General features: G+C 39.4%; 1 protein-coding gene across 4 annotated transcripts in view; it reads right to left on the minus strand.

Annotated features, from left to right (window-relative positions):
• Window positions 1–7,708: 7,708 nt before the first annotated feature.
• The window catches only part of fat1a (FAT atypical cadherin 1a), a 173,624-nt gene continuing 154,139 nt past the window's right edge, over window positions 7,709–27,193 (minus strand). Inside the window, exons 23-29 of one of the 4 annotated variants that reach the window (XM_072252622.1) lie at window positions 24,517–24,670; window positions 23,556–23,666; window positions 22,831–23,459; window positions 21,257–21,394; window positions 12,192–12,251; window positions 9,756–9,791; window positions 7,709–9,237 (exon numbers count right to left, since the gene is read on the minus strand). In XM_072252622.1, coding sequence (XP_072108723.1) covers window positions 8,609–9,237; window positions 9,756–9,791; window positions 12,192–12,251; window positions 21,257–21,394; window positions 22,831–23,459; window positions 23,556–23,666; window positions 24,517–24,670 — 1,757 coding nt within the window. In that variant the 3' untranslated portion in view covers window positions 7,709–8,608. The remainder of the gene's footprint in view (window positions 9,238–9,755; window positions 9,792–12,191; window positions 12,252–21,256; window positions 21,395–22,830; window positions 23,460–23,555; window positions 23,667–24,516; window positions 24,671–27,193) is intronic. The other 3 variants (XM_072252624.1, XM_072252623.1, XM_072252625.1) reach the window with 3 other exon arrangements.

Below are 27,193 nucleotides of genomic sequence, written 5' to 3' on the forward strand. Positions count from 1 at the left end.
AGCCCACGGAAGCCCCAGTGGGGTCCGTTCCCTCCTGCCAGCTGTCTTTCCATGCTGTCACAAGGTCTTTCCCTAGCTGTCAGCTGCTCTGTCACAGCAGTCACTGGTTCACCAGTTGATCAGGTACGTTACCAGATGTTAATATCCCTTATTTTCACTCCCGAGACATGCTGCCTAGATTCTGTGGGGTGGCCAAGTGAGTGGTGACATTGCTGGCGTCTGTGACCAGTTCTGGACTCAGAGACCAGAATGAATTGCTGTGTAAGAGAAGCGAGGTCAGGGATCCAGCCAGTTCCTTGTTTCCTTTACCATTAATTCCACTTACCCGAAAGTGCTGGAAATGCATTGAGAAGAGCCAGGTCCTGCATCTTTTATTTCATTTGGAGAATGTATCTGCAGGAACATGATGTACAAGTCTCATGAGAGGAGGGTAAAGTATAACTAATGTTAATTAGTTTTGTTTGTACTGTAGCTGCATCAAATTAAAATTAGATTCTAGGCATGCAACTTCAAGTGTATTACATGTACGGGTTGTACTGTCACTGCTGTTGTAAAGGATGTTTCTGGCCACGTTGCCAAGGAACTTTGTACTCAGTTGGATTGTAGTCCAGTTCTTGAAGGAAAGTTTGTGAAGAGCACCTTTGACCATAAGACAGTCATTCAGAGAGTGCCCCGCATGGAATGCCTATGAGGGTTTGCATGAAGAAAGGCTGGATCCTGTCAAATGGTTTCATGGGCAAACTGCCAAAGTTAATTGGCAGTAGGGAACATAATAACTTTAAAACAAGCACCAAGACTATACCTGGCTGCTGATGAGATGGGTGCTCCTAGTCAGTTCTATCATGTACAGCTGGAGTCCCAGTGTCAATGCATATACATTGAGGAGGCTGGTGAGAATGTCATGATTAATTTCCTATTGGAACACATATTTGCTGAAGAATGGTCTAGCTACTGCAAAGACTTTGCCTGGATTAAGACCTTTCCATTACTGCTCATGGAAGGGCAGGAAACTCTGTAATTACTTCTTTGATGCTGCTCATAGAATTAATGTAAAAGGAGAAGGCATGGAATAATGTCAATCTGGAAGCAAGTGGAAGGATGTACCTTGTGAATGGTGACATTTGAAAAAATCTTTGTATTAATTGCATGGGTCATGCAAGTCCACAATAGACAACAGGGTAGGGTCACAGACGGTGGCCAGTGTATAGTTTGAAGTCTTCACACAGAAGGTTAGAAGACTGGCTGAGTAGCTGGAGGCAAAAATTGGGATAAATGGACCTTTTATGGTTGGTTACTAGTGACTAGTGGTTTTCCAGATAGGTTGGTGTTGGGGCCGCTTCTTGTCACGACATATATCAATGATTTGGATAATGGAATTATAAAAGCTTTGTGGCTAAATCTGTGAATGATAGAAAGATAGGTGGAAGGGCAGGTGGTGTGGAGAAAGGAGGGAGTCTACAAGACTTAGACAGATTAGGAGAATGGGCAAAGTGGCAGATGGAATACAATGTAGAGGGGTGTATGGTTATACACTTTGGTAGAAGGAATAAAGGCATAGACTATAATTGGAGAACAAATTCAGAAATCAGAAATGCAAAAGGACTTGGGAGTCCTCGTGCATTATTACCTAAAGGTTAACTAGCAGGTTCAATCAATGTAAAGAAAGCAAAATTGATATTAGCTTTCAATTTGAGAGGACTGGTATATAAAATCAAGGATGTCATGCTGAATCTTTAAAAGGCATTGGTCAAATTGCATTTGAGAATTATGAGCAGTTGTGGGTCCTTTACCTAAGAAAGGATGTGCTGGCTTTGGAGAGTGCTTAGAGGAGGTTCATGAAGAAGATCCAGGGTTAACGTACGAGGAGTATTTGAAGGCTCTGGATCTGTACTTGCTGCTGTTTAGGAGGAGGAGTTGAGATCTCATTGAAACCTACTGAATGAGGCTTGGTGAATGAGGCAGATTTGACATGAAATCACAGAACAATACTTAAAACACCTCATGTAAAAGGAAAAATTAGCCTTGGGTAGCTGCTAATATTGGTAAAAAATTCCTAAACAACCGTTGCTCCATAATCAATCAGGCTCATTCTCCCCCAATGTCGCAAAAACAAAGGAGCTGGTTCTCCATCAATGTCGCGAAAACAACGGAGCTGGTTGTGGATTACAGGAGGAATGGAGCCAGGCTAACCCCTATTGACATCAATGGATCTGGGGTTGAGAGGGTGAACAGCTTTAAGTTCCTCAGCACTCACATCATTGAGGACCTCACGTGGTCTGTACACACCAGCTGTGTGGTGAAAAAGGCATAACAGCGCCTCTCTCACCTCAGATGATTGCGGAAGTTTGGTATGGGCCCCCAAATCCTAAGAACTTTCTACAGGGGCACAACTGAGAGCATCCTGACTGGCTGCATCACTGTCTGGTATGGGAACTGTACCTCCCCTAATCACAGGACTCTGCAGAGAGTGGTGTGGACAGCCCAGCGCATCTGTAGTTGTGAACTTCCTGTGAACATGACATTTACAAGGACAGCCGTGTAAAAATGGCCTGTAGGATCATTAGGGACCCAAGTCACCTCAACCACAATCTATTCCAGCTGCTACCATCTGGGAAGTGATACCACAGCATAAAAGCCAGGACCAACAGGCTCCAGGACAGCTTCTTCCACCAGGCTATCAGACTGATGAACTCACGCTGATTTGAGTGTACTCTATATTACACTGTTATATTTATTATTAATTATTATCAATTACATGATTGCACATTTAGATGCAGATGTAACACAAAGATTTTTACTCCTCGGATATGTGAAGGATATATGAAATAAAGTCAATTTATCAATTCCCCAATTAACCTGCTAGTCAATTGTCATATTGCAGCTGCTTGGTATGATGGAGGACCTGGTAAGGCTCTGTAAACCTGTGCCAAACAACTGGGAGATGTGTTCAAAGACATTTTCAGTCTTTCATTGCTACTGTTGGAAATTCCCACCTGCTTCAAAAGAACAACAATCATACCAGTGCCCAAGAGCAGGGTGAGCTGCCGTAACAACCATTGTCCAGTAGCACTCACATCTACGGTGACAAAGTGGTTTAGGAGGTTGGTTTTGGCTAGTATTAACTTCTGTCTCAGCAAGGACCTGGACCACTACAATTTGCCTATTGCCACAATAGGTGTATGGCAGGTGTGACCTCATTGGCTCTTCAGTAGCCTTAGATCACCTGGACAATACAAACACCTATGTCAGGATGTTATTTATTGACAACAGCTCAGCACTTAACACAATCATTCCTATACTTTTAAAAAAGCTCCAAAACCTGGCTTCTGTATCTCCCTCTGCAACTAATCCTTGACTTCCTAACCAGAAGACAACAATCTGTGTGGATTCAAAATAACATCTCCACCTCACTCCTCAGAGATTTGCTCTACTGTCTCTACACCCATGAATGTGTTGTTAGGGACAATTCCAATGTCATCCATAAACTTGCTGATGACACACCTTTCATAGGCTGACTTTCAGGTGGTGATGAGAGGGCGTACAGGAGCGAGATATATCAACTAGTTGAGTGGCTTTGCAGTAACAACCTTGCACTCAACATCAGTAAGACCAAAGAATTTATTGTGGACTTCAGAAATGGTAAGATGAAGAAACACACATCAATCCTCAGATAGAGATCAGAAGTGAAAAGTGTGAGCAATTTCAAGTTTCTGTGTGTCAGCATCTCTGTGGATTTATCATGGGCCCAAAATATTAATGCAGGTACAATGAAAGCATGACTGTGGCTATATTTCATTAGGAGTTTGAAGAGATTTGGTATGTCATCAAAGATGCTTGCAAATTGTACAGAGGTACAGTGGCGAGTATTCTTACTTGCTGCATCATTGTCTGGTATGGTGAGGTTGGGGGACTAATGCACAGAATTGAAATAAGCTGCAGAGAGCTGTAGACTTAGTCAGCTCCATCATGTAGAGTCCAGGACATCTTCAAGAAAGAATGCTTCAAAAAGGTGGCATCCATCATTAAAGGACGCCACCACCCAGCACACAGGTCATGCCCTGTTTGCACTACTACATCAGGAAGGAGGTACAAGAGCCTGAAGGCACACTCAGCAATTCAGGAACAGCTTCTCCTCCTCTGCCAACCGATCTCTGAACGGACAATGAACACATAAACACTACCTCACTACATTTTTATTTTTGCACTACTTAATTATTAAATAAATAAATAAATAAATAAATAAATAAATAAAAAAATATATATATATACACACACACACACACACATATACTGTAATTCAGATTTTTTCATCTATTATTGTGCATTACATTGTACTGCTGTCATGACATATGCCGGTGATTCTAAACCCACATCTGACTCTAATTCTATCAACATCTCTTGTTTTCATTATCCTGACTTAAGATCCTTCATAATAAATATTTGCATTTTAAAATTAATGAATGGAAAACCATTGACTGTTGTGTAATGGAGATCAGCAGCACAACCTCCTCTTTCTTACCCCTCGAACAGCACCTACCGAGGAGCACCAGGCCATTGTCTCCTACAGCATCACCAACCTTATTAACTCTGCCACCAACCTCAGTTCTCTTACCCCACACCTCCCATTTCTACCTCCTACCCAAGATCCATAAATTGGCCTGTCCAGGTAGACCCATTGTTTCTGCTTGTTCCTGACTCACCTTACTTATATAGAACATAGAAAACCTAGAGCACAATACAGGCCCTTTGGCCCACAATGCTGTGCCGAACATGTAGTCACTTCAGAAATTACCTTGGGTTACCCATAGCCCTCGATTTTTCTAAGTTCAATGTATCTATCCAGGAGCCTCTTAAAAGACCTTATTGTATCTGCCTCCACTACCATCGCCGGCAGCCCATTCCATGTACTCACCACTCTCTGTGTAAAAAACTTACCTGACATCACCTCTGCACCTATTTCCAAGCACACCTTGACTCTGTTTTGTTCCCTGGGTTCAATTCCTTCCTAGCTACATCTGTGACACTTAACACGCTTTTAATATTTTCAATGAGATCAAGTTCCTTGACCCTGATTGTCTCACTTTCATCATGGATGTCCAGTCTCTACACATGTCCATCACCATTAGGAAGGCCTAAAAGCTCCCTGCTTCTTTCTCAACACCGGACCCAACCAGTTCCCCTCCACCAACACACTCCTCTGCCTGGCGAAACTTTCACTTTCAGCTGTTTCTCCTTCAACTCCTCCCACTTCCTTCAAACCAAAGACGTAGCCATGGGCACACACATGGGTCCCAGCTATGCCTGCCTTTTTGTCAGCTACGTAGAACAGTCCATCTTCCAAGCCGACACTGGTGTCACTCCCCAACTTTTTCCACAATACATCGATGACTGTATTGGTTCTGCTTCCTGCACCCAGGCAGAGCTCATCAACCTCATCAACTTTGCTTCCAACTTGAACCCTGCCCTCAAATTTACCTGGTCCATTTCCCACACCTCCCTTCCCTTTCTCGATCTCTCTCTGTCTATCTCTGGAGAGAGCTCATCTACTGATGTCTATTATACACCCACTGTTTCTCACAGCTACGTGGACCATACCTCTTCCCAACCTGTCACTTGTAAAAATGCCATCCTGTTCCCTCACCCACCACCCAAACAGCCTCCATGTCCAGCACATAATTCTCCATAACTCCCACCATCTCCAACAGGGTCACCCCCCCCAACTTTCTGCAGGGATTGTTCCCTATGCGACTCCCTTGAACACGTCCCTCCCCACTGAGCTCCCTCATGGTACTAACCCTTGCAAGTGGAACAGGTGTTACACCTGCCCCTGCACCTTCTCCCTCACTACCGTACAGGGCTCCAAACATTCCTTCCAGGTGAGGCAACACTTCCAATGCAAGTCTGTTGGAGTCATATACTATGTTTGGTGCTCCAGGTGTGGCCTCCTATATATTGGTGAGACCCGATGTAGATTGGGAGACTGCTTCGCCGAGCACCTACGCTCTGTCCGTCAGAAAAAGCAGGATCTCCGAGTGGCCACCCATTTTAATTCCACTTCCCATATGTCTATCCATGGCCTCCTCTACTGCCACGAATAGGCCACACTCAGGTTGGAGGAGCAACACTTAATATTCTTTCTGTTATTCTCCAAACTGATGGGATGAACATCAATTTCTTGAATGTCTGGTAATTGTCCCCGCCCTTCACTATTCCCATTTTCCTCTTAAATTATCTCCTTACCCACCCATCACCTCCTTCTTTCTTCCATGGCCTTCTGTCCTCTCAGATCAAATACCTTTATCTCTAGGCCTTTATTTCTTTCACCAATCGACTTCCCAGCTCTTCACTTCACCACTACCCCCTCTCCCGGTTTCACCAATCACCTACTAACTTGTACTTTTTCCTCCCCTCCTCCCACCTTCTTACTCTGACCAATTTTCTTTCTCCAGTTCTAATGAAGAGTCTTGGCCCAAAAATGTCAACCATTCACTCTTTTCCATAGATGCTGCCTGGATTGTTGAGTTCCTTGAGCAGCTTGAAAATGTCATGTTAGGATTTCATTACTATAACTCTTCACTTAGTCAACAAACTGATCTACAGATCTACATTACAAATTTAAAATTATTTCAGGCAACAAGAGTTCGTTTATACATTTTCAAATTTTGAACTGCATGTCAATCAAATCCTTTGACCCCCAAAGGTTCATGTTTCCTTTTTTAAAATGAAAATACAAGCAAAATGAAGAGGCATCTAACTGGAGCATTCATATTTCTATAAATAAAGGAACCACAATTACCATGCTGAACAGTTCATCATGATAAACCACATAAATATAATCTAGTTGAAATAAAATGTTTGCGCCATTCACTTGCTACTTTCTTTCATCTTTCCTTTTCAGCACAAGGGTGAGAAGAGGAAACAAGAAAATCTTCTCAGAAGACAACACAGAAGCAGGCTCTTTGCCCCGTCTAGTCCACGTTGAACTATTACTCTATCTATACCCTTACATATTTTACAACAACATTATCCAGATCGTTGATAATCAACAACTGACCCAGCAACGATCCCTGAGGCACACCACTGGATACAAGGCTCCAGCCAGAGAGGCAACCACAATGAATAAGGGAAACAATTTGGAAAATTGCCCAAATGCACGTGGTTGGACCCTTCATCTGTTGCAGTACAAAAAATAACCAGCTAAGTCTGAGTTTTTTTTCCTCGAGTCAAGCTGAGACATTAAAGAATAAAAAACATTACAAGTCACAAAATAAATTTAAATCTGTAATTGTGAAATGTAATCTGAATAATTACATTTATTTGACTTTAAATATATGCATTAGAGAAAAATAATACTTTATTTGATAGCAGTTAAGTGAATCAAGCAACCCCTTAAGAAATTATACTCCAAAAAATTTTATATTAGGTTTTCTCCTTTTGACAAATGGGTTTTCCATTTCACAGTACAAATGCAGACATGAAAAAGCTTATGGAAAATCAGATGCATTTTAAAAAATATATCTAAAGAAGTCTTTAATTTCCATTGGGGTTTACTCTGATCTACCACCAAAACTATGGTGAGCCTGGGAAAAACCCTGTGGATGCTTAAGGCTGCATTACCTGAGAATTATTACTTTGGTGATACATTCCTGATTTACTTTCTGGCAAAGTTCAATTCAATTTGAATTCATAAAGACACAGCACAAGGCAATTAATTTTCCACAATTTATTACCAATGAGAAAGTAAGTGTATGCCAATGGAAGTTTCATTTAAAAAAAACCAGGACCATTGCACCACAGAGAGCTTTAGAAAGTCATTGTCATGTTATGCAAAGTTTTGGTTCTAAAAATTCAGTAGGTCCCCTTTTACTGAAAAAAAATTCACACAATTTACAATTAAAAAATGCATTCATTCACTGTTAAGACATTTTCATGTTTCAGACCCAAACATAGCAAAATAAACCCACTCATTCTTATCAACTTGGCATTTTGGTACATTTGGTAAAAATGTTTATGATGAATGTTTAAATTGACTGGAAATAATAAAGTTAAGAGTAGAACCCCAATCACTAGTTTGTACGCAACTATCAGGGTATGCCACTGTTAAAGCAAATGATGAACACACTTGAACAGCACTAAAATTCTGGAAACAATTCCACATATCTACAAAATCCTAGTTTAGACTATTTAATCAGAACTGTACATTAAATTTACAAAGAAAAACTGCAGGACAAGAAAAATTATTTTAAAAAATTAATCTCTGTATTATTAGAACTACATAAATACAGACCAATACCACAATGAAAGGATGTTGTGAAATATATTGCCAAATATCAAAATCCTTCAATACTTTGCATGTTTGTACTGATACAAAACCACATTCTGAAATGGCACAGCCAATGAAAATGTAATTTGTTAAATTCAGTTCCAGTAGTTCAGGAGAAAGAAACCAGTGATGTGTAGAAACATGCTGCATGATCCTCTGCAGCCATGCTGGAATTAGCTGACCGACAATGCTTGCAAACCAATATGCAAAATAACATAGAATACTTGTCAATATAGAAGCTGTTGCATGGTGCAGTCCCGTTAAAGCCCAGGCACTTTAGAATTGTCAGACTTCTGTGTGTTGCTGAAAGTCCAGTGGTGGAATAGTTACATCATCAAAGTGGCCTTCATCTCCACTTTCATAGTCACTCATCATGACTTCAGATTCTTCCATCTCACAGCACGCTGAGACATCAGAGCAAGAGGCGGTGGTAGATGTGTACACAGACATAGACATGTTATCCATACTGGGTGCGTCAAAGTCATCATTATACGTTAGGGAGTAGGAAGGGTAGGTACCCCGATAGCTGCTTCCCGCGGGGACTGCATTCTGCCGTTCTGAGAGGTCCGCTGAATAGTGGTGGTGGGGTAGACACTGGTTCATGTTAAAATGCTGTCTATTTTGTGACATTGAATTCAGACTTCCAGCAACGGGCATGTCCCGCGGCGACTGTATGGAATCAAATTCATTGTATTCTGGGGGCAATGGCGGCAGTTCATCATGAACTGGGAAATCATCTGGAGGTGGCGGGAAATCACTTTCAATGTCATACCCTCCAGGATAGTAGTCTGTGTCAATGGCATTAGGGTCAGAATAAAGCGGGGCTGGGTGTTCAGTTACCTCATACTGTGGATATTCCTGGATGCCAGGTAGCTGAACATTCGGCATCCAATCAGATGTGTCCCAGTGATATGCTTTTTCAAAGGAGAAGAAAGGGAAAAAATTAGAACGTTTTATTTTGAATTGCACTATTAGCATTATTAAAAGCCAAGAACACAACAAACAACAATTTGTATGCAAGAAGAAATTATTGTTAGTGTTGCTCAAGTTCACCAAGGTGTAATAGGACATGGGTGGGGTGGGCACCAGATCTCTCATATCCTTTTACCTGCATATTTTAAAAATATGCCAATTGACAGCTGCATGTAGTCATTTAACTGTACAGAGTCTTAAACCAGCGGGTAATGTTATTCTGGTTATATTACAATGCCGTGGCTAATTTGCAAGAATAGAAACAGGTGGGGTAGGATTGAAAATACAAACCTTCTATATTGTCTACCAACCACACTTATAACCGATATTGAGCACATGAACAATGGATTAACATATCATCTTGCAACTACACAGATTACCGTGCAGTGGATGTTAAAGTGAAAGATGCACAGCTTTAGTGAGTATGAGGGGGGAGAAAAGGCATGCAGACAAAAGTCACCTCTTGGATTCTTGAGGTCATGACCCGCAAGAGTTTCTTTAGATGGCAAAGAGAAGAAAGGGAGGAAGAAAACATGAAATATTAAAGCATCAGGATATTAAAGAAATCTCTATACTAACATTCCATGTGCTTGCTTGCAACAAACAATTTAAATACCCACTTACGTACACTTTAAAGAGCAGTTAAGTGCTGTTTACCAGAATAAGTGGTTTTTAAAAGGCTCTTTATAATACGGAAGAACCGCTGTCAAACAATTTACCATTGCACTAATTAGAAAATAAATTGAGGCATTAATGATTCTGGGAGGAATTGAAAGAAGAAATATGAATAAGTTGTTTACTCCATCTTGCTTGATTAAGGTGCAGAATTGTTATTTTTGTAGCATTTTCCACGCAGTGCAACTTTCTCCTACGCTGGCTTTTAATTTTTATATAATCACCTATAAAATCGTTCAGTAAATTGTCCAATAATTGTTCATTCTGTATTTTTTTTTAGAAACTTCTGTTTTCTGCAGCAGGTGTCATGCTTATTGAAACTGGCCATTTAGTAAGCTAATTGTTATCACTGGAATGGTGTTTATCCTTAGTCTAAATATGAGATGACCATAACTTCTTTTCCTGTGTCATCATTTCTTTGTTCGTCCTTTGTTCTTGTAACACCTGAAGAAATTACCATAACTACCAAGTTTTAGGCCTCATTCTGGACTTCTGAAGAAACTCCGGATCAATAACTGGATTATTTTGAACCAGATTACCCTGAGAGTTCTCCTAACATGCCATCCAGTTTTCACTGAGCCAAGTATTTATGAAGATGAAAATTTATGAACATTTTGAATTCTTTACCTCTGACACGCAGAGATCCAGTTGCCAAGTGTACTCAGGGCTGAAATTAACGGATATTTGGACTAAGGAAACCAGAGGATCTGGACATCAGGTGCCTACATCTGCTCTCTTTTGTTATTATATACATGACATTTTCCCTATTTCAATATTCTAACCTTAAAAAGGTGACCTTTATTAGAAATAAACTTTGAAATATTTCGGTAAACAAGAATTGTAACTTCCATAAGATAATTTCAAACATGAAGATACATAAATTGGGGTCTACTTATTCATGGCACAACACTGCCTAATGGTTCAAAAAGAGGCCATACAATAACCTAACACTTAAGTACTCATTCAACAATACCTCTTTAATACTAAAGTAGTGTTTTTTTTACCTGTTGGCATATCATTTTAAAGCCAGGTACTAAAATGAGATATTTCAATTTCAGTTTGAGCCCCCAGTATTGCCACCTCCTTAATGTCAAGGCTGAAATGATCCAATCAGGGTATACATTACTAAAGTTGAATAGATAACAGTTACTGTTGATGTTTGGCTTTCTACATATTTTAAGGCCCAACTTTCTGTCATTGTCACATTCAGTAACACTATACCTGCACTTTACACTGTGAGTCTCAAGATTGATGTGGCCAGAATTAGATGTACTTTGCTAATAGATTTTGGGAAGAAGAGATGGAAACTTAGAAGAACCACAACCAGACTGAAATTCTGGTTTGAGACTTTAATTTGCATTCCCTTCCTGGTTCAGGAACGTGTCCATGACATCTTCTTTTATGAGCAAGGTAAGGTTACTTAATTCTAAAAAAGTAACATTTTATTCCTAAAGTGGAAGATTGATCATTTTGAACTATGTAATTTCCAATAAAATTTAGCTTCAAGGATTTATCTTGGATTATCTTTGAGTTTACCTTTTGTAGGTGAAGAGCAGACTGGGCCAAAGTATTTGATTCGTATTTTCAGAGCTCTCAGATAGATAACATTCGAAGGCTTGTCATAGAATCTTAACTGTCACAGAATACAGTCATTTCTAATCTATTATTTCTTATCCTACTGGTACTGCTTCTATTCACTGCTCAAACACTTTGTCTTAAGTGATTATTATATTTAATACTTTCTCAAAGAATTTTGGTACTTATTTTTACAGCCACGTCTATAAATCAGATAAGAGGAAAGAGCACAAAAGAGGAACACAAAACCAATGGTACATCATAAATGTACAAATGCATTTTCAATATGTTCCTGAATATGCATAGCAAAGAAATCAAAAAAGGATGAAAATAGTTTTACTGCCTTCAAACAACTTGGAACCATATTATTTTGTCCGTTGAAAGAAAGAAGTTCCAGTCATAATCTGGAACCAGTACAGTTTGGAGCATGAATTGAAAAATCATATTTTTTAAAATATCAATGTTCAGGACATATTTTGGAAATGTGAACAAAATTGTTTTTCAGATTAGTAATATTGATGACTACTGCTAAATGGATAAACAGCACTCTCACTGCAGGTACATGACAGTGTTATAGACTTACAACATAGAACAGTTCAAGTAACCACAATACACTGATAACTGAGCTTTGTAAAAAAAGATATACCTTCTTTTTCTACCGAGTCAACAACTGCATTGACAAGGTGTATTACAGTCACTATGGAAGCTTGGAGGAGAATAGGGAAGGAGTAGATTAAAATAAATTTACAATTAGTACATAAACTTAAGACATTCATCAATATTTATCCTAGCTCTGCTGTTAATTAAAATACATCTTTAAAACACAGTATGAAGTGTCTGCAGCAGCAGGAATATTTCGTTAGCCAACAGAATGACCTCACTGTCATCAATGTGAATTACCTGAGGAATCCATTTTAGGTGATCAGTGTTTGACAACTAGTTTTCCATCTGTAGTCACCAATGCATAACCAGTCATGTCTTGCTTAACTTATTTTAAATTTGCATATATACTGGGGATGCTTTGTGGGCTTTTCAGAAACTTCAGAGAAAACGGAGGGAAAATATTATCTCAAACTCAATGTTCCTCTATCATCTCAGTAAAAGAAGAGCTAATTCGAGGAAGTTAAATTGTCTGCTTAAGTTGGAGCTCACACTTCTTAGGGTAGGGTTTTGCATGTTTTCTCTTCAGTTGGTTTCTTTTGAGTACAGTACCTCACGCAAGCTGAAACTAAAACAAAACTGCAAACATAAATCCCATCAAAATGATTGTGGAGTGTAAGTTTTTATGCTTGAATGACAAACTGCCTCAGCTCCATCTTACATACTGGTGAATTTAAATGAGAGATATTGCACCTGTAAACAATTAATATCACATGGATTCCTACACCTTTCACTTACAAAGCCCCATGCCAGCAGATTCAGAAACACAACTGGAAATCTTGATGATTGTAAATAACTACCTTCACAATCATTTTTATTTCTTCAGTCTATACAGTATTTATCAAGATAAACCAATGAATTCAAGTAGGACAAGGAAAACAACCAAATGTACTATTCATTTTCTTTAAAACATACTTCCTACAAGATTAGCATCTAAATTTGTTGGTAAAGTTACAGAACACACCCAGAAATTCTAACAGGATCCTTCATTAAACAAAGCTATCCACACAAAGCTATTCCTATGCAAATAGGAAAGTTTGTTGTCAGTAAAGAAATATATAACATGTCTTTATACTCTGATGCCAGAAAAAAGTCCCATAATCTGTATGAGACGTTTTAATTTATTCCTGAAAGCTCCCAAAAATTTATATACATAAACATCACGAGTAACAAGAAAATATTTCCTTTAATATCCTGTGGCACAGACAACTTGGAGATCATCATGAAACATGTGCAGAGGTTATTTTGCTGCCCAATAGCTTAATTGCATTTTTTTTTGGTTAACTTTAAAGTGGGTGCCTTCTGTCCAAATTTCCAAGCTCTGGTCAGAATAGCTTGTCACATTCATTCAGATTAGCAACTCCAGAATTAGATTTTAACTTTCGCTGTGATGATTATGGAACAAAAATGGATGTGGTAGATATGGACCATCCCTACAGTATTATAATTAGTTTGAAAAAGCCTTGCACTTATGAAAAACCTTTCATGGTCTCAGAATGTGCCTTAATGCTTTGTAGTTAACCAAAATGCAGTGCAGTTGCAGTTGTAATAATGTCCATGGTTTTTGCTGGATAGGCAAGAATCAGTTGGATGCCTCATTAACCTACGTGCAATGAAAATATTGATATGTACAGGACTCCAAGTCCCCCTTTAAATGTGTATCAGAAAGACAACATAGAAAATGGTAAAGTCTGTGGTAAAGGAGGCAAATGCAATGTTGGCACTTATTTCAAGGGGAATGGAACACAAAAGGAAGGAGATAATGCTGAGCCTTTATAAGATACTAATCAGGCTGCACTTGAAGTATGCTCAACAGCTTTGGGCCCCATCTCTCAGAATGGATGTGTTGTCACTGGAAAGGATCCAGAGGAGGTTCACAGGGATGATTCTGGGAATGAAAAGGTTAATGTATGAGCAGCATTTGGCAGCTTTGGGCCTGTACTCACTGTAATTTGGAAGACTGCGTGGGGATCTCATTGAAACCTTCCGAATGTTGAAAGGACAAGATAGGGTGGATGTGGAGAGGATGTTTCCTTTGGTGAGGGTATCCAGAATTAGAGGGCACTGCCTCAAAATTGAGGGGTGACATTTTAGAACGGAGGTAAGGAGGACTTTTTTTTTTAGCCAGAGAACAGTGAATCTATGGAATGCTCTGCCACAGACTGCAGTGGAGGCCAAGTCTGTGGGTACGTTTAAGGTAGAAGTTGATCGTTTTCTGATCAGACAGGGCATCAAAGGATATGGCGAAAAGGCAGGTGCATGGGGTTGAGTGGGATCTGGGATGACAGGGCAGGCTCGATGGGCTGAATGGCCTAATTCTACACCTATGTCTTATAATCTTATAAAATATATATGCATTACTTGGCTGCAATCCCTTCTACCTCCACCCCTTCAAATCTGTCTTTCTATCTCTGACCTTCGATTTATCCCATTCATTGGTCGTCACTCATTATTATCAAAGTTGCATATTGTGGATATCTCCCTTGTCTTATTTTCTCCTCCTCTACAATTTTGTTACCTTCCCACTCACTCTGAGGCAATGTCAATTACTCGACCTTGCACACTTGAACATCCTTAGAAAATTTTCTCAACAGCCTCAAAATTCTACACTTTTGCTGTAAGAGTCCTGAGTTAAAGTAAAACTTTCTGAATCGTAAACAGAGACTATGGCATCAAATTGTCTATTAATTTTAAATACAAGGAAATCTTATTTTAGATGGCAAATGCAGTAAATGTACAAAATGGCTGCCTGTTAGAGCGCAGGGACCACTTCTGAAGTGAGAGCAGACATGGCTTTGATTCCATCTTCTCAACAGGGAAATATTAACTGCTGAAACAGGTGTGTGAAATGCAAAAAAAAATTATACATTATAGAGAATGCTAAAGTGCTGATATTAGGCAGCTGGCACAACTAATCAAGAATATTTTAAACATTCCATTACATTACGATTTTCACCATGGGGAGGCAAAGGAAAGTCGAAGTAAAACAAGAATGTAGGGTCTGGGAAAGGGAGTTCATTGGAGAGGGTAGTGGAAAGGACTGAAGATTTCTTGATATACATCAAGCCTTGGAATGCAAAACTCAATTGGATCTGGCATTTGGCACTGCACTGTCATGCTGGATGCTTACCATTAGAACTCTAGAGGAATGGAAGGGTATTGGGGATCCATAAGAGATGAGCACTTTTGGAGTAAGTGTGAAATTGTTGTAAATTTTTTCAATTAATTGGTTATCTGTTGGGACTGGCAAAGCCAGTGTTTATGGCTCATCTTTAACTGCCCTTAACAAGGTGGCAATGTGTCTCAAAGGAACTTCCCCGATGTCATTGAGTAGAGAGTTCTCGAATTTAGACCCAGAACTGGTGACATATTTCCGAGTCAGGATGGTGTACAACCTAGGAGAGGAAATTGCAGGTGCTGCCCTTGTTCACTTTGGTGTTAGAGATTGTGTGCTTGTGAGGTGATGTCAGGGTAGCTTGTATAGCTACTTTATACTTTATTGTCGCCAAACAATTGGTACTAGAACGTACAATCATCACAGCGATATTTGATTCTGCGCTTCACACTCCCTGGATTACAAATATTAAATATTAAAAATTGTTAAAATTAGTAAACATTAAAAATTTAAATTATAAATCATAAATAGATAATAGAAACATGGGAAGTAAGGTAATTCAAAAAAACCGAGAGGCAGGTCCGGATATTTGGAGGGTATGGCACAGATCCGGATCAGGATCCGTTCAGCAGTCTTATCACAGTTGGAAAGAAGCTGTTCCCAAATCTGGCCGTATGAGTCCTCAAGCTCCTGGGCCTTCTCCCGGAGGGAAGAGGGATGAAGAGTGTGTTGGCTGGGTGGGTTGTGTCCTTGATTATCTTGGCAGCACTGCTCTGACAGCGTGCAGTGTAAAGTGAGTCCACGGACGGAAGATTGGTTTGTGTGATGTGCTGCGCCGTGTTCACGATCTTAAGCGGCTTCTTTCGGTCTTGGACAGGACAACTTCCATACCAGGTTGTGATGCACCCTAGAAGAATGCTTTCTACAGTGCATCTATAAAAATTAGTGAGCGTTTTAGGGGACAGGCCAAATTTCTTTAGTTTTCTCACTAAGTAAAGGTGCTGGTGGGCCTTCTTGGCAGTGAACTCTGCTTGGTTGGACCAAGTCAGGTCATTTGTGATATTGACCCCAAGGAACTTAAAGCTTTTCACCTGTTTCACTGGCGCACCACTGATGTAAATTGGGTCGTGCGGTCCGCTACTCCTTCTGAAGTCAACAACTAATTCCTTTGTCTTGCTGATGTTGAGGGATAGGTTATTGTCTTCACATCATGCCACCAGTTCTTAATTTCCTCTCTGTACTCAAACTCATCATTACCTGAGATACGGCCTACAATTGTTGTGTCATCAGCAAACTTATATACTGAGTTTGATGGAAACTTGGCTACACGATCTTGGGTGTACAGTGAGTACAGCAGGGGGCTGAGTACACAGCCTTGTGGGGCACCGGTGCTCAGAGTGATTGTAGAGGAGAGCTTGTCCCCTATTTTTACAGCCTGGGTCCTGTTTGCGTGGAAGTTGAAGATCCAGCTGCAGATGCAGATCTGAGTGATCTTGTTTGAGAATCAGCAAAGCATTTTATAGAAGATAGAGGGTACACACTCCAGCCACTGTATAATGGTAGAATAAACTGGAATAAACACTATGAATGGGTCCCACTATAGGCGGTTTAGACCTGGATAGCATCGAGCTACCACTGTACTCATCCAGGAATACCATTATCCTCCTGACTTATACCTTGCTGATAATAGAAAGGGTTATCTGACTTGCACATGTAGCCATGGTGTTTAGTTGGCCAGTCTGGCGGATTGAAAGTGAACTCCAGAATGTTGATGGTATGGGACTCAGTTTTAGCTATGTTACTGAATGACAGGTGTCAATGGGTTAAACTTTCTAATAACAGACATCCGTTAGTCTCATGAGACCATGGATTTGCGCCTCGGAAGGTTTCCAGGGTGCAGGCCTGGGCAAGGTTGTATGGAAGACCAGCAGTTGCCCATGCTGCAAGACTCCTCCCTTCACGCCACCGATGTTGTCCAAGGGTAAGAATTAGGATCCAAGCATTAGGACCCATACAGCTTGACACCGGTGCCGTCGCAGAGCAACGTGTGGTTAAGTGCCTTGCTCAAGGACACACACGTTGCCTCAGCCAAGGCTCCAACTAGCAACCTTCCAATCACTAGACGAACACCTTAACCACTTGGCCACATGCCAACACCTTCACTTGCATAGTAATTCTGCAGTGCAAATATTACTTGCCATTTACTAGCCTAAACCAGATTGTAGTCTTGTCTTGCTGCAAGAGGCATGGGCTGCTTCATTTCTAGAGAATTTGCAAATGTATATGAACACCGTACAAGCATCATCAGTGTGTTCCCCTCAATGACCTTATATACAGCAATGTACAGAACATTGCAATCTGATTACTATTTTGCATTTAGTACATTTATTTTAATGTATATTCTGCATAAGTAATTGTAACAAAATGAGTAATTTCCACCAGTTTATACAATGTAAAAAAAAAGAGCTTAAATCCATCTTCAAAACATGCCAAGTATAAAGAGACAGTGTACTGTTAATGGCAAGACCCTTAACAATATAAGGAGAGACCATAACTCCCTGAAAGGGGATGCACATGTTAATAGGGAGATAAAAGAAGGCATTAGTATGCTTGCCTTTATTCGTCGAGAAATCATGTTATAAAGCTCTACTTAGGACAACTCTGGGGCAATGCATTCATTTCTGATCTCCCCATCATAGGAAGAGGGCTGAGGCCTTGGCGAGAGTGAGGAAGTGGTTTCCCAGAATGCTGACTGGATTACAGGGCACGTGCTATAAGGAAAGGATGGACAAGCTCGGGTTGTTTTCTTTGGGACGGCAGAGACCGCGAGATCTGATAAAGGTTTAAAAGAATACTGGAGGCAGAGATATATTAGAGAGCCAGCATCTTTTTCGTAGGGTTGAACTGTCGAAAACCAGAGCACATGTATTCAGGTTAGAGGGAAAAGATCAGGGGAGATGCCTGGGCAAGTTTCTTGTTAATAGACAGGAAATGGAGAGTGCCTGGGGTGGTGGTGGTGGAGAAAACTCTGGCAGGGGTGCTCAGGGCCTCTTAGACTGGCACAAGAACATGCAGGAAATGGAATGATTTGGACACTATGTAGGCAGAAGGGATTAGTTTAATTGTAATTTAATTACTAAATTAATTAGTTCTGCACAACATAGTTTGGTCTTGCTGTCCTATTCTATGTCCCTGGACCTTGATTCCTCTCACCCATGACTTTCATTCTATGCTACTCAAGTAGGAGGCAATGAATTGATTAAATGAGCCCGAACAGTTGCTGGTGACAGGCAATCCAACCTTAGTGGATGACACGGCTGAGCCCAGCCTGAACCAGTCCTTGTTTGCTAACCACACACGTATCAACAACTTGCGTGTTTAAGGCAGCGTAGGAAAGAACGACAGTTTGAGAGAGATTGCTGCTAGTGAGCAATCTGTAACTTAGTCCCCAAATCAAAATTCGATGACCTCATTTTCATTTTAAATAAAATTACAAGTGTTAATTAGCAGCTTAACCTCAGTTCCAGGAACCCTCAGTAAAATTAGAAATCAATCACTTCGTTAAGCACTGGGAACGATTGCTCAGAATTTTTCAGGGAACGACTGCTAAATAAAAGACAAGCATCTTGAAGCAAAGAACAATACGCTGGATGGACTCAGCAGGTCACAAACCTGTGGGGCAGAAAAGAACTGTCGATCCGAAACGTCAACAATTCCTTTCCTCTCCACAGATGCTGATTGACCCATTGAAGTCCCCTAGTAGATTCCTTGCTGCTCCAGATAACAGCATCCACAGTCTCTTCTGTCTCAAGCATTTTAATATGTTTAACTAAGAAAAATCTTGCAGAGGAGCCAGCCAGAGGAGATATACACCCTGACTTCAGACACTATGGTTGTTTCCAGGCTTTCTTCCTTTGTACTCTGCCCCAATTATCTTTCATGGTCTGTGAGACAAGCAACTGGAAAATCAATATCGGTACCATGCCTGTGAAAGTTTGAGTAGCATCAATGAGCACTGCACAAAATGGCGGGCCAATCTCAGTCCTCTTGGTCGAAAAAAAGATTGGAGGAATTTCTTCAATTATTCAACTGCACCACAATAATTACTAAACATGGGGTTTGAGCAACCTCTGGACAAATGGCAAATTACTGTAGAAGGTAGCTAAACCGAACAGAAAGTTAGACTACCTTCATGATTACATACAATCCTCTTAAAATAAAATACCACCAGTTATATTCCAAGTACGTACAATACTATGCAAAAGTCAAAACATGTGTATTGCTAGGGTGCTTAAGATTTTGCATAGTACTGTAGTAATTTTATGTATTGCAAGGAATTGCTTCCAGAAAAAAAAACAAATTTCATGACGTGTGTGTGATGATAAACCTGATTATGAAATGGGTCTCTTTTGGGGACTGAGAGTGGGAAGGGGGAAGAGAGGAAAATCATGGTTGGGAGAGGGGGGAAGGGAGAGGGGGGAAGGGAGAGGGGGGAAGGGAGAGGGAAAGGAGCCGGAAGCACCAGAGAGATAATCAATAATCAGTGCTGATAATCAATAAACCAAATGGAATCAAATAATCTTGCCTGGTGTCTCAGGACTCGGTGAGTCTGCACCCGCATTACCCATTGCCCCAGCGGTCTTTCTCTGTCACCTGTCCCATCCTACAGTGCTCCACCTTCACCATTCCCAACATTCTTTGCTCCAACCAAACTCGCTCTCTGCTCCACATTGACAAATGCAGTATTGTACAAAAGTCTTAGGCTCTCTAGCTACATACATGTGCCCGAGACCTTTCCACAGTACTGTACACTTGACAGCTAATTTACTAAAATCTGTTACACATGACTGTCAAGGACTAAATTTAATGCCTTAAACCTTGGGACTTACATGGTGGTCAAATAAAAATATTACTGCTCAACTCTGTCATTTGTATATACTGTACATGATCAAGAGAATGATCTTGAAATAAATGCTCTCCTACAGATGCATCATCCGCCTGATAGTCTGGTGTGCACCACTCTACTAATTAATGAGGCCATCACTTTGATATTCCAGCACTCTCTTAATGCAAGGGAGTATTCTACCAAATGATGCAATAGTTTCTGAAATGGCATTTAAAATATCACATGGGATATTGTAGGTTAGTCTAAATTTAATTAACAGAGCTTGCAGTAGTAACTGCTGGCTTTGTTCTAAGGATCCTTTTGGGAACTCCACTTCCCTTCATCACAGAAACATTCTTGTACTATTAACTTCTATCACAGTGACACAATTAAGTCTTAATTACTGCATGGTTGACCTGGGGTAGATTGTTAGATCTCAGTGCAGACCTCTTGATTCTAATTTAATGTTTGGACAATGTTCAATACACAGCTCATCAGCACTTTATTACATTGATTTATTTGTAAGTTTTTTTAAACTAAAACTAGCAGTCAGGAACATCCTCTCCTAACAGTTCAGCAATAGCTCATCAGCTGCATCTTTTTTTCTAATAAAGAACCAGTGTTCATTAACAATCAATACCAACTGAGAAACTACCAATCAATATGAAAGAATCCCATTTTGTTCAAGAACTTCCTCTACTTACAGCGGAAATTGAACCTGTAACTGAATACTTGTTAAATCCTGTTCTCACTTATCAGCAAACTGAAACAGATGGACACTAAAACCAAAGAAAAATGAAATTTAAAAAGTAACTCGTAGAAGATTTGAAGAATAAGTAGGAGTCATTTACTTAATATAATGATTTCTTCAGTGTGCAGTATTTGGAGTTTTAGTGGATTTAGTGTTAGGAATAATGGAATACCAATGAAATGTCAGCTATTAATCAGGGAAATATGCAATTTTCTCTTCCAATAAGCATCTAATGTCCTCTAAGAGAGACAAATTAGTATTGGACATGACAATATAGGTTTTGATGGGTGAAGTTCTTACCATTGTCATCACATGATTCAGATTGGAAAGAACTGAGAGACTGGACTTCTGAAATGCTTCCCTGGGTGTTAAAAGGATGGCAAGCACTATCCTCAAGAGGCTTTTTTGATGGACAGGTTTCGAGATCCACCACCTTTGCTGTAAGTTAACAAAATTAACATGAGTTCTTCTAATCTCTGAAAGTCCGACGGCACTTGTTAAAGGAACCATTGGTCAGCATGGATACTGTGGGCTTTATTCTGTGTTGTTCTAATTTACATTAAGTGCATTTAAAACACATGAAATCAGAAGCCCAGATTTAAAACAGTATTAACAGCATTTAAAACAGTATTAAAACAGCAAGCATAAATTAGCATCAAACTGTTTCAAGGCAGCATTTTTCATGCAAGAATCACTAATGCAGAAAGGCAGAAACAACACTGCAGTCAGGTTTTGATTTCACTAATTGAAAACCAAATGCTAAATGTCTAAAATGGGTAAGTTTAGTAGCATGGGACTTTCCCATGTACGTGCAAAATCTGCTCTTCCATTTCATTCCATTCCTTTCCACTATTTAAGGGCCAAATAGTTCTCTCAGTCAAGCAGTGTTTCATTTGCACTTCTTCCAATCTAGTGCATTGCATGTATAATGTGGCCTCCTCTATACTGGAGAAACACAGATGGAGCGACTGTTTTGTGGAACATCTTCAATCAGTCCACAGGGGCAACCCTCACTTCCAATGCCTACCACTAATTCTTGATCTTCTACCCTGACCTGTCTGCCTCCATTGCTGATGAGTATGACAACAAAAGTTTAAGATCAGTGATTTGTAATAGTAATTCAGTTTTTATCCTTTCCTCATAACCTTGACTGATCTTGTGGGCATTCCCAACAATTCTCTGTTTGATTTCAGATCTCAGCAATAGTTCTGACTGACACTTTTCTATTTTTAACTGCTAAATACTTACTGGCTTCATTAATGACAGACTAAAAAGCTGCCTGTATCTCTCATTCCAATATTACTGATTGTGAAAGAAAAGCAAGGTGCAAATCTAAGTAATGTGGATTCTTCTCAGACTCTGACTCCCAGTTTATTGTCATTTTTTTTATATTATGGATTTGTTTCTGTAAGTAGCTCTTTAGTGTACTAATTGGATCAAAAAAGACTCCTTAATACCTTAGGGCATTTTCTATAACAGTTCATAAATTACACACAGCCCTTAATTATGCATTTGCTGGACACCTGGAAATGCCCATTGATGGCAATGAAAAATCTAAACACAGCAAATTCTGTAAATTGACTTTGAAGAGAGACTAAGTTCACTCCCCACTAAAATGTTTCATCTGTTACTTGCAAAATCTCCGTTGTCAGTAAAGGCAGTTTATGTTCCTACTTTGCTGCCTGAAGCAGAACTACCTTAATCAGTATACAGGTAGTGGAAATGCAAAATTAGATGCTGTAAAGGCTAAGAGGCATGGTAGCAAGCTACTGGCTTGCTAGGAAATGGAGTGTGGCTGAGTTTAGGGCGTGACTGAGAAAAAGGGAAGCAAACAGTAGACTTACAATCTGTAGTAGCGACAATAAGATACTTACCATCATAGTCATAGTCCCAGCTGGGTTTTTGTATGGAATCACAGTCGGATGGCGAGTTGGATGGAGGAGGAGGAGGTAGGTTTGGAGCAACGCTGCAAACAGCCACAGTTTTCCGGTGTCCATGCATCGAGTCCGGATTGAAAGTACTGAACTCTGGATGCTCTGGTATAGCAGACCCTTCAAAAGAATTTCGGTCCAGGTTGTTTCTGGAGTCACTTGGAATGCTTGGAGTGTAAGAGATTGGACGAACAGGCACCTGAGGTGGAATGTCTGAATAGATTGTTTTATTCATTTTAGAATCAAAATAGTTCTTCTGCAAGAAAGAAGTGGTAGCTCCAATTCGTTTTTCACTGCTCTCGTTATGCTGCTTCTTTTTACAAATCTTCTTACGGAAGAAGACAAACAACAAAACCAGAATGAATATGGTTGCAACAAAGGCTATAATTCCAATAACTTCTTCTAAAGCAATATTCCAGGGCGTGGATACATATTTGTTAACCACAGTATCGTCACAAAATTTTCCAACAAAGCCTTGACTGCAATTACAGTTGAAGGAGCCATATGTGTTTTCACACCTGCCTTTGTTAAGACAAGGGCTATCACGGCATTCGTCAATATCAGTCAAGCATCTAGGGAAGTAAACAAAATTAAAGTGATTTTCTGGGGGGCAAAGGACTAAAAAGGTATTATGTGTATTTGAAGTTTAAGTTATGGCAAATACAAACCTTTCTCCATGATAACCTGGTTCACACTCACAAACAGGGCCATCAAGGCTATCGATACATTTGCCATTATTTTTGCAAGGATTATCTTTGCAGTATGGACCCACTTGACACCTAAAATGAATGCAGATTAAATTATTATAATAGAAATTTCAAGCATCACAGAAAAAACAGAACTGTGCCACTGTGTGCAATGTTTAGAAAGCACGAATTATTTTTTAATAATGTACAGAAAAAAAAATGCCTCTTTGAATCCTAGGCATATTGTTAAAATAGGAAATGCACAACACTTCTACCACATTCATCCAAAATTACTGGAAATCATAGACAATAAGGTATAATTTCAAAGCCTATGATTAAACAAATTGACACAATTCTTGGCAGAGCCTGCCAATTTGTAGTGCAAAGCATTAGAGACAACATGAAGCAGGCTTGCTCGTCACTGCCTTGCATCATCCTGGCTTTTGTCCAAAGCCATCAATCATGACGTTTAAATAATTACGTCCACCAACATGTGGCTATCGCTGGATCAAAGGTTATTTGCAGCAATAATTAAAACATCCGTATTTCTCAACAACAAAAAGATTTAATATCAGCTTGCTGGGAAGAGAAGAAATGTTTAAAAAAAACACTCACAAGTGTTCCATCATATTACCTGGATTCAACAAGAGAATGCAGACCCATTTCAACACAGCAATGCCAAACTGTTCCTGAACCTTACCAAAAATTCTGTTATTACTGTTTTTCCAACAAATGTAAACACATGACAAATTTAGGTACAGTCTCCAAAGATATAAATAACTTGTATTTTCAAACAAAGTACTATACCTTAAACATGTATATTCAGTAAACGTTAAGAAACAATGGCAACAGCTTCTCCATTTTTGTTTGATTGGATGTCTTTTTCAAAAAAAAAAATTCAATTAAGATTCAATCCAAGATTTAATAAGATAAGGAAACTAACCTTACTCCTGTATATTGTCCTCTACACTGGCAGATGTAACCATCGTTCACTGGAAGGCACGTTCCACCATACAGACATGGGTTAGAAGCACAAGGGCTGACACCAATCTCACAATGAGTACCCATAAACAGAGAAGTACATTTACAAAAGTAACCTGTAAAGAATGGAAGTTTCCATAAAGTGAGAATTATTAGCAACTAAGAAAAAACTAAAACTACAGTTGAAAGAAACACCAAAAGATCAGAAATCAGAATACATTTTGTATCAATCATCATCTCAAATAAAAAATAATTACCATTATTACCAGCCCTGAAGTGGCCATATATCTTTGCCAGCAAAGATAGCTACTCCAGTTAGTCCCATTTACTAGCTCTTAGATTTGCAGCCTTACAGACGAGAGCACATCAAGTGCGGACGGCAATACTTTATTTTAAATATGTAATGAGGGTCACCGTCTCAAACATGGCAAGTGTATGATCTCAATCTCCTCATCATGCCACCTCTACTTAATTACTTCTTCACTATTCCTCACTTCTGAGCTTCTCAATTATATATGACTAATTGTCTATTTGCTTCTAAGGCAACAACTATGCTCAACTGTGTCTTCATAATGATAATTCTCTGGTCAGGAAAAATCCTTGTAAATCAATTCTGGATAGCCTTCTTGTAGTGAAGTGAATAGACTTGTATACAGTTTTCTATCTGTTTATACAGTTAGAGCTTCATTCCACTTGTATTCTATAACTTCATTAATAATGGGAAATATCCTATATGCCTTCATAACAACCTCATTGACCTGTCTTGTTAAATCTGAGATCTGAGAACATACATTCCAAGATCCCAATGTTCTGCATTTCTCAGTATCCTACCATTTATTGTCAGCTCCCTACTGTGGCTCATCCTACCCAAAAATGTAAACTTACATTTTCCCACACCAATCTGCATTTGCTCTGCCAGTTGGGTCAATGTCTTTCCTATAGTATGCAACTTTCAAACTTGCTATCAAACTAACAGCTTATGTACTATCTGTGACCTTATAATGCTCAATATTTAAGTCTAATTTAGCGATACATAATACATTGAATCAGCGGCAAAGTGCCTTGCAGAACTCAAGGGCCAGCAGTTTTTACCAATGCTAACCAACACTTTTTGCTTCCAGAGGCTGAGAGCTTTTTGGATGTCTCACCACTTTCACTTGGATACCACTGCCTTTCACAGTTTGATCACATGTAGAATTTGGCCCTCAAAAATTACAAGTTCTTGGCTACATTTTTCCCTGAGCAAGTTCATTGCTGACAGTCCTCAATTTAACTGTGCTCTTTAAATGATGATTTACATCGGTATACATATTTTCCCCAATAACTTATGCTCTAGTGCAAGGTGACTGGGCAGTAACACCTTAGTCTATCCCTTTCCATAGCCATTAAATGACCTCGATGGCAGCCCCTTGGTTTTTTTGATATTCTGCTTGTAACCAGAGAAGCCAGTATTACGATGGTAGAATCTTTGCTATCCTTTACTTTATTTCAGAATCGGGTTTAATAACATTGGCAGATGCCTTGAAATTTGCTAACTTAGCGACAGCAGTACAATGCAATACAGGATAATATTGAAAAGAAATCAAAGTGTATATATATATATATATATATGTATATTAAATAGTTAAATTAAAAATAGTGCAAAAAACAGAAATAATAAAAAAGTGAGGTAGCGTTCATGGGTTCAATTTCCATTTAGGAATTGGATAGCAGAGGGGAAAAAGCTGTTGCTGAATCGTTGAGTGTGTTCCTATCAGTGGATTGTGTCATGCTCAATGAAAACCATATTAATACTAACATCACATGCCATGAGTGGAACCATCATTGATGAATGAATCACTATGATTTTGGATATTACCAAGTCAAAGTTACCCCTGCTTTACAAGCAGTGGTCAAAAGGTAAGTTACTTTATTGATTTGCCAGATGGAAAGTAAATTCAGAAGTCTCAGGTATTACTATATTAAATGCTTTCACAGTTGCAATTGAATATTAACAGTAGAAGCCTCCTTATTTTATATCTTTGGATAGAATGGTATGTCTGAGAACGTTTTCCTTCACGATGTTAAAATGTAAATTACCTCCGAGAAGCCTTTAATATGCCATAATAAAATCTGAAAGGAATATGATGGCTGCTTGTATTGTGATTGTTCTGAATATATTAACATAGATTGTGTGTGTAGAATGTAAATTTGGATTATTTGTAATGAAGTGGATTTGTGTCACAATTCAAGTGTTATCAGTGGTTTAAGAATCACATATAAAGAGACTCACAACTTACTGAATAAAATACATCAGTTAAAATCTTTGTACATTCTGCAATGCATGGCTTCATATTTGAACAAAATTTTAGAGTTTATGACTGCTTGTTAGAGAGGAACTGCAATAATCAGTTGCAAACACAAACATTAAACAGCATACATCTGAGGGGAAGGCAGTCCTGCAAAATGCCAAGGATTTCTCATTCTGTATGAATTAAAAATGAGTATTCCAATGGCCCACTCCCCACAATGAATACAAAAACATAATCTTCAGCAAGACCTTCTGTAGGGTAGATGCTGCAAAGTAGCATGGTTGGATCACACCAGATCCAGGGGAATCTATCCAGATGACAGTGGGAGACAGAGAATGGTGATGGTGT

The sequence above is a fragment of the Mobula birostris genome, chromosome 3 (genome assembly GCF_030028105.1).
Source record: "Mobula birostris isolate sMobBir1 chromosome 3, sMobBir1.hap1, whole genome shotgun sequence".
Lineage (NCBI taxonomy): Eukaryota > Metazoa > Chordata > Chondrichthyes > Myliobatiformes > Myliobatidae > Mobula > Mobula birostris.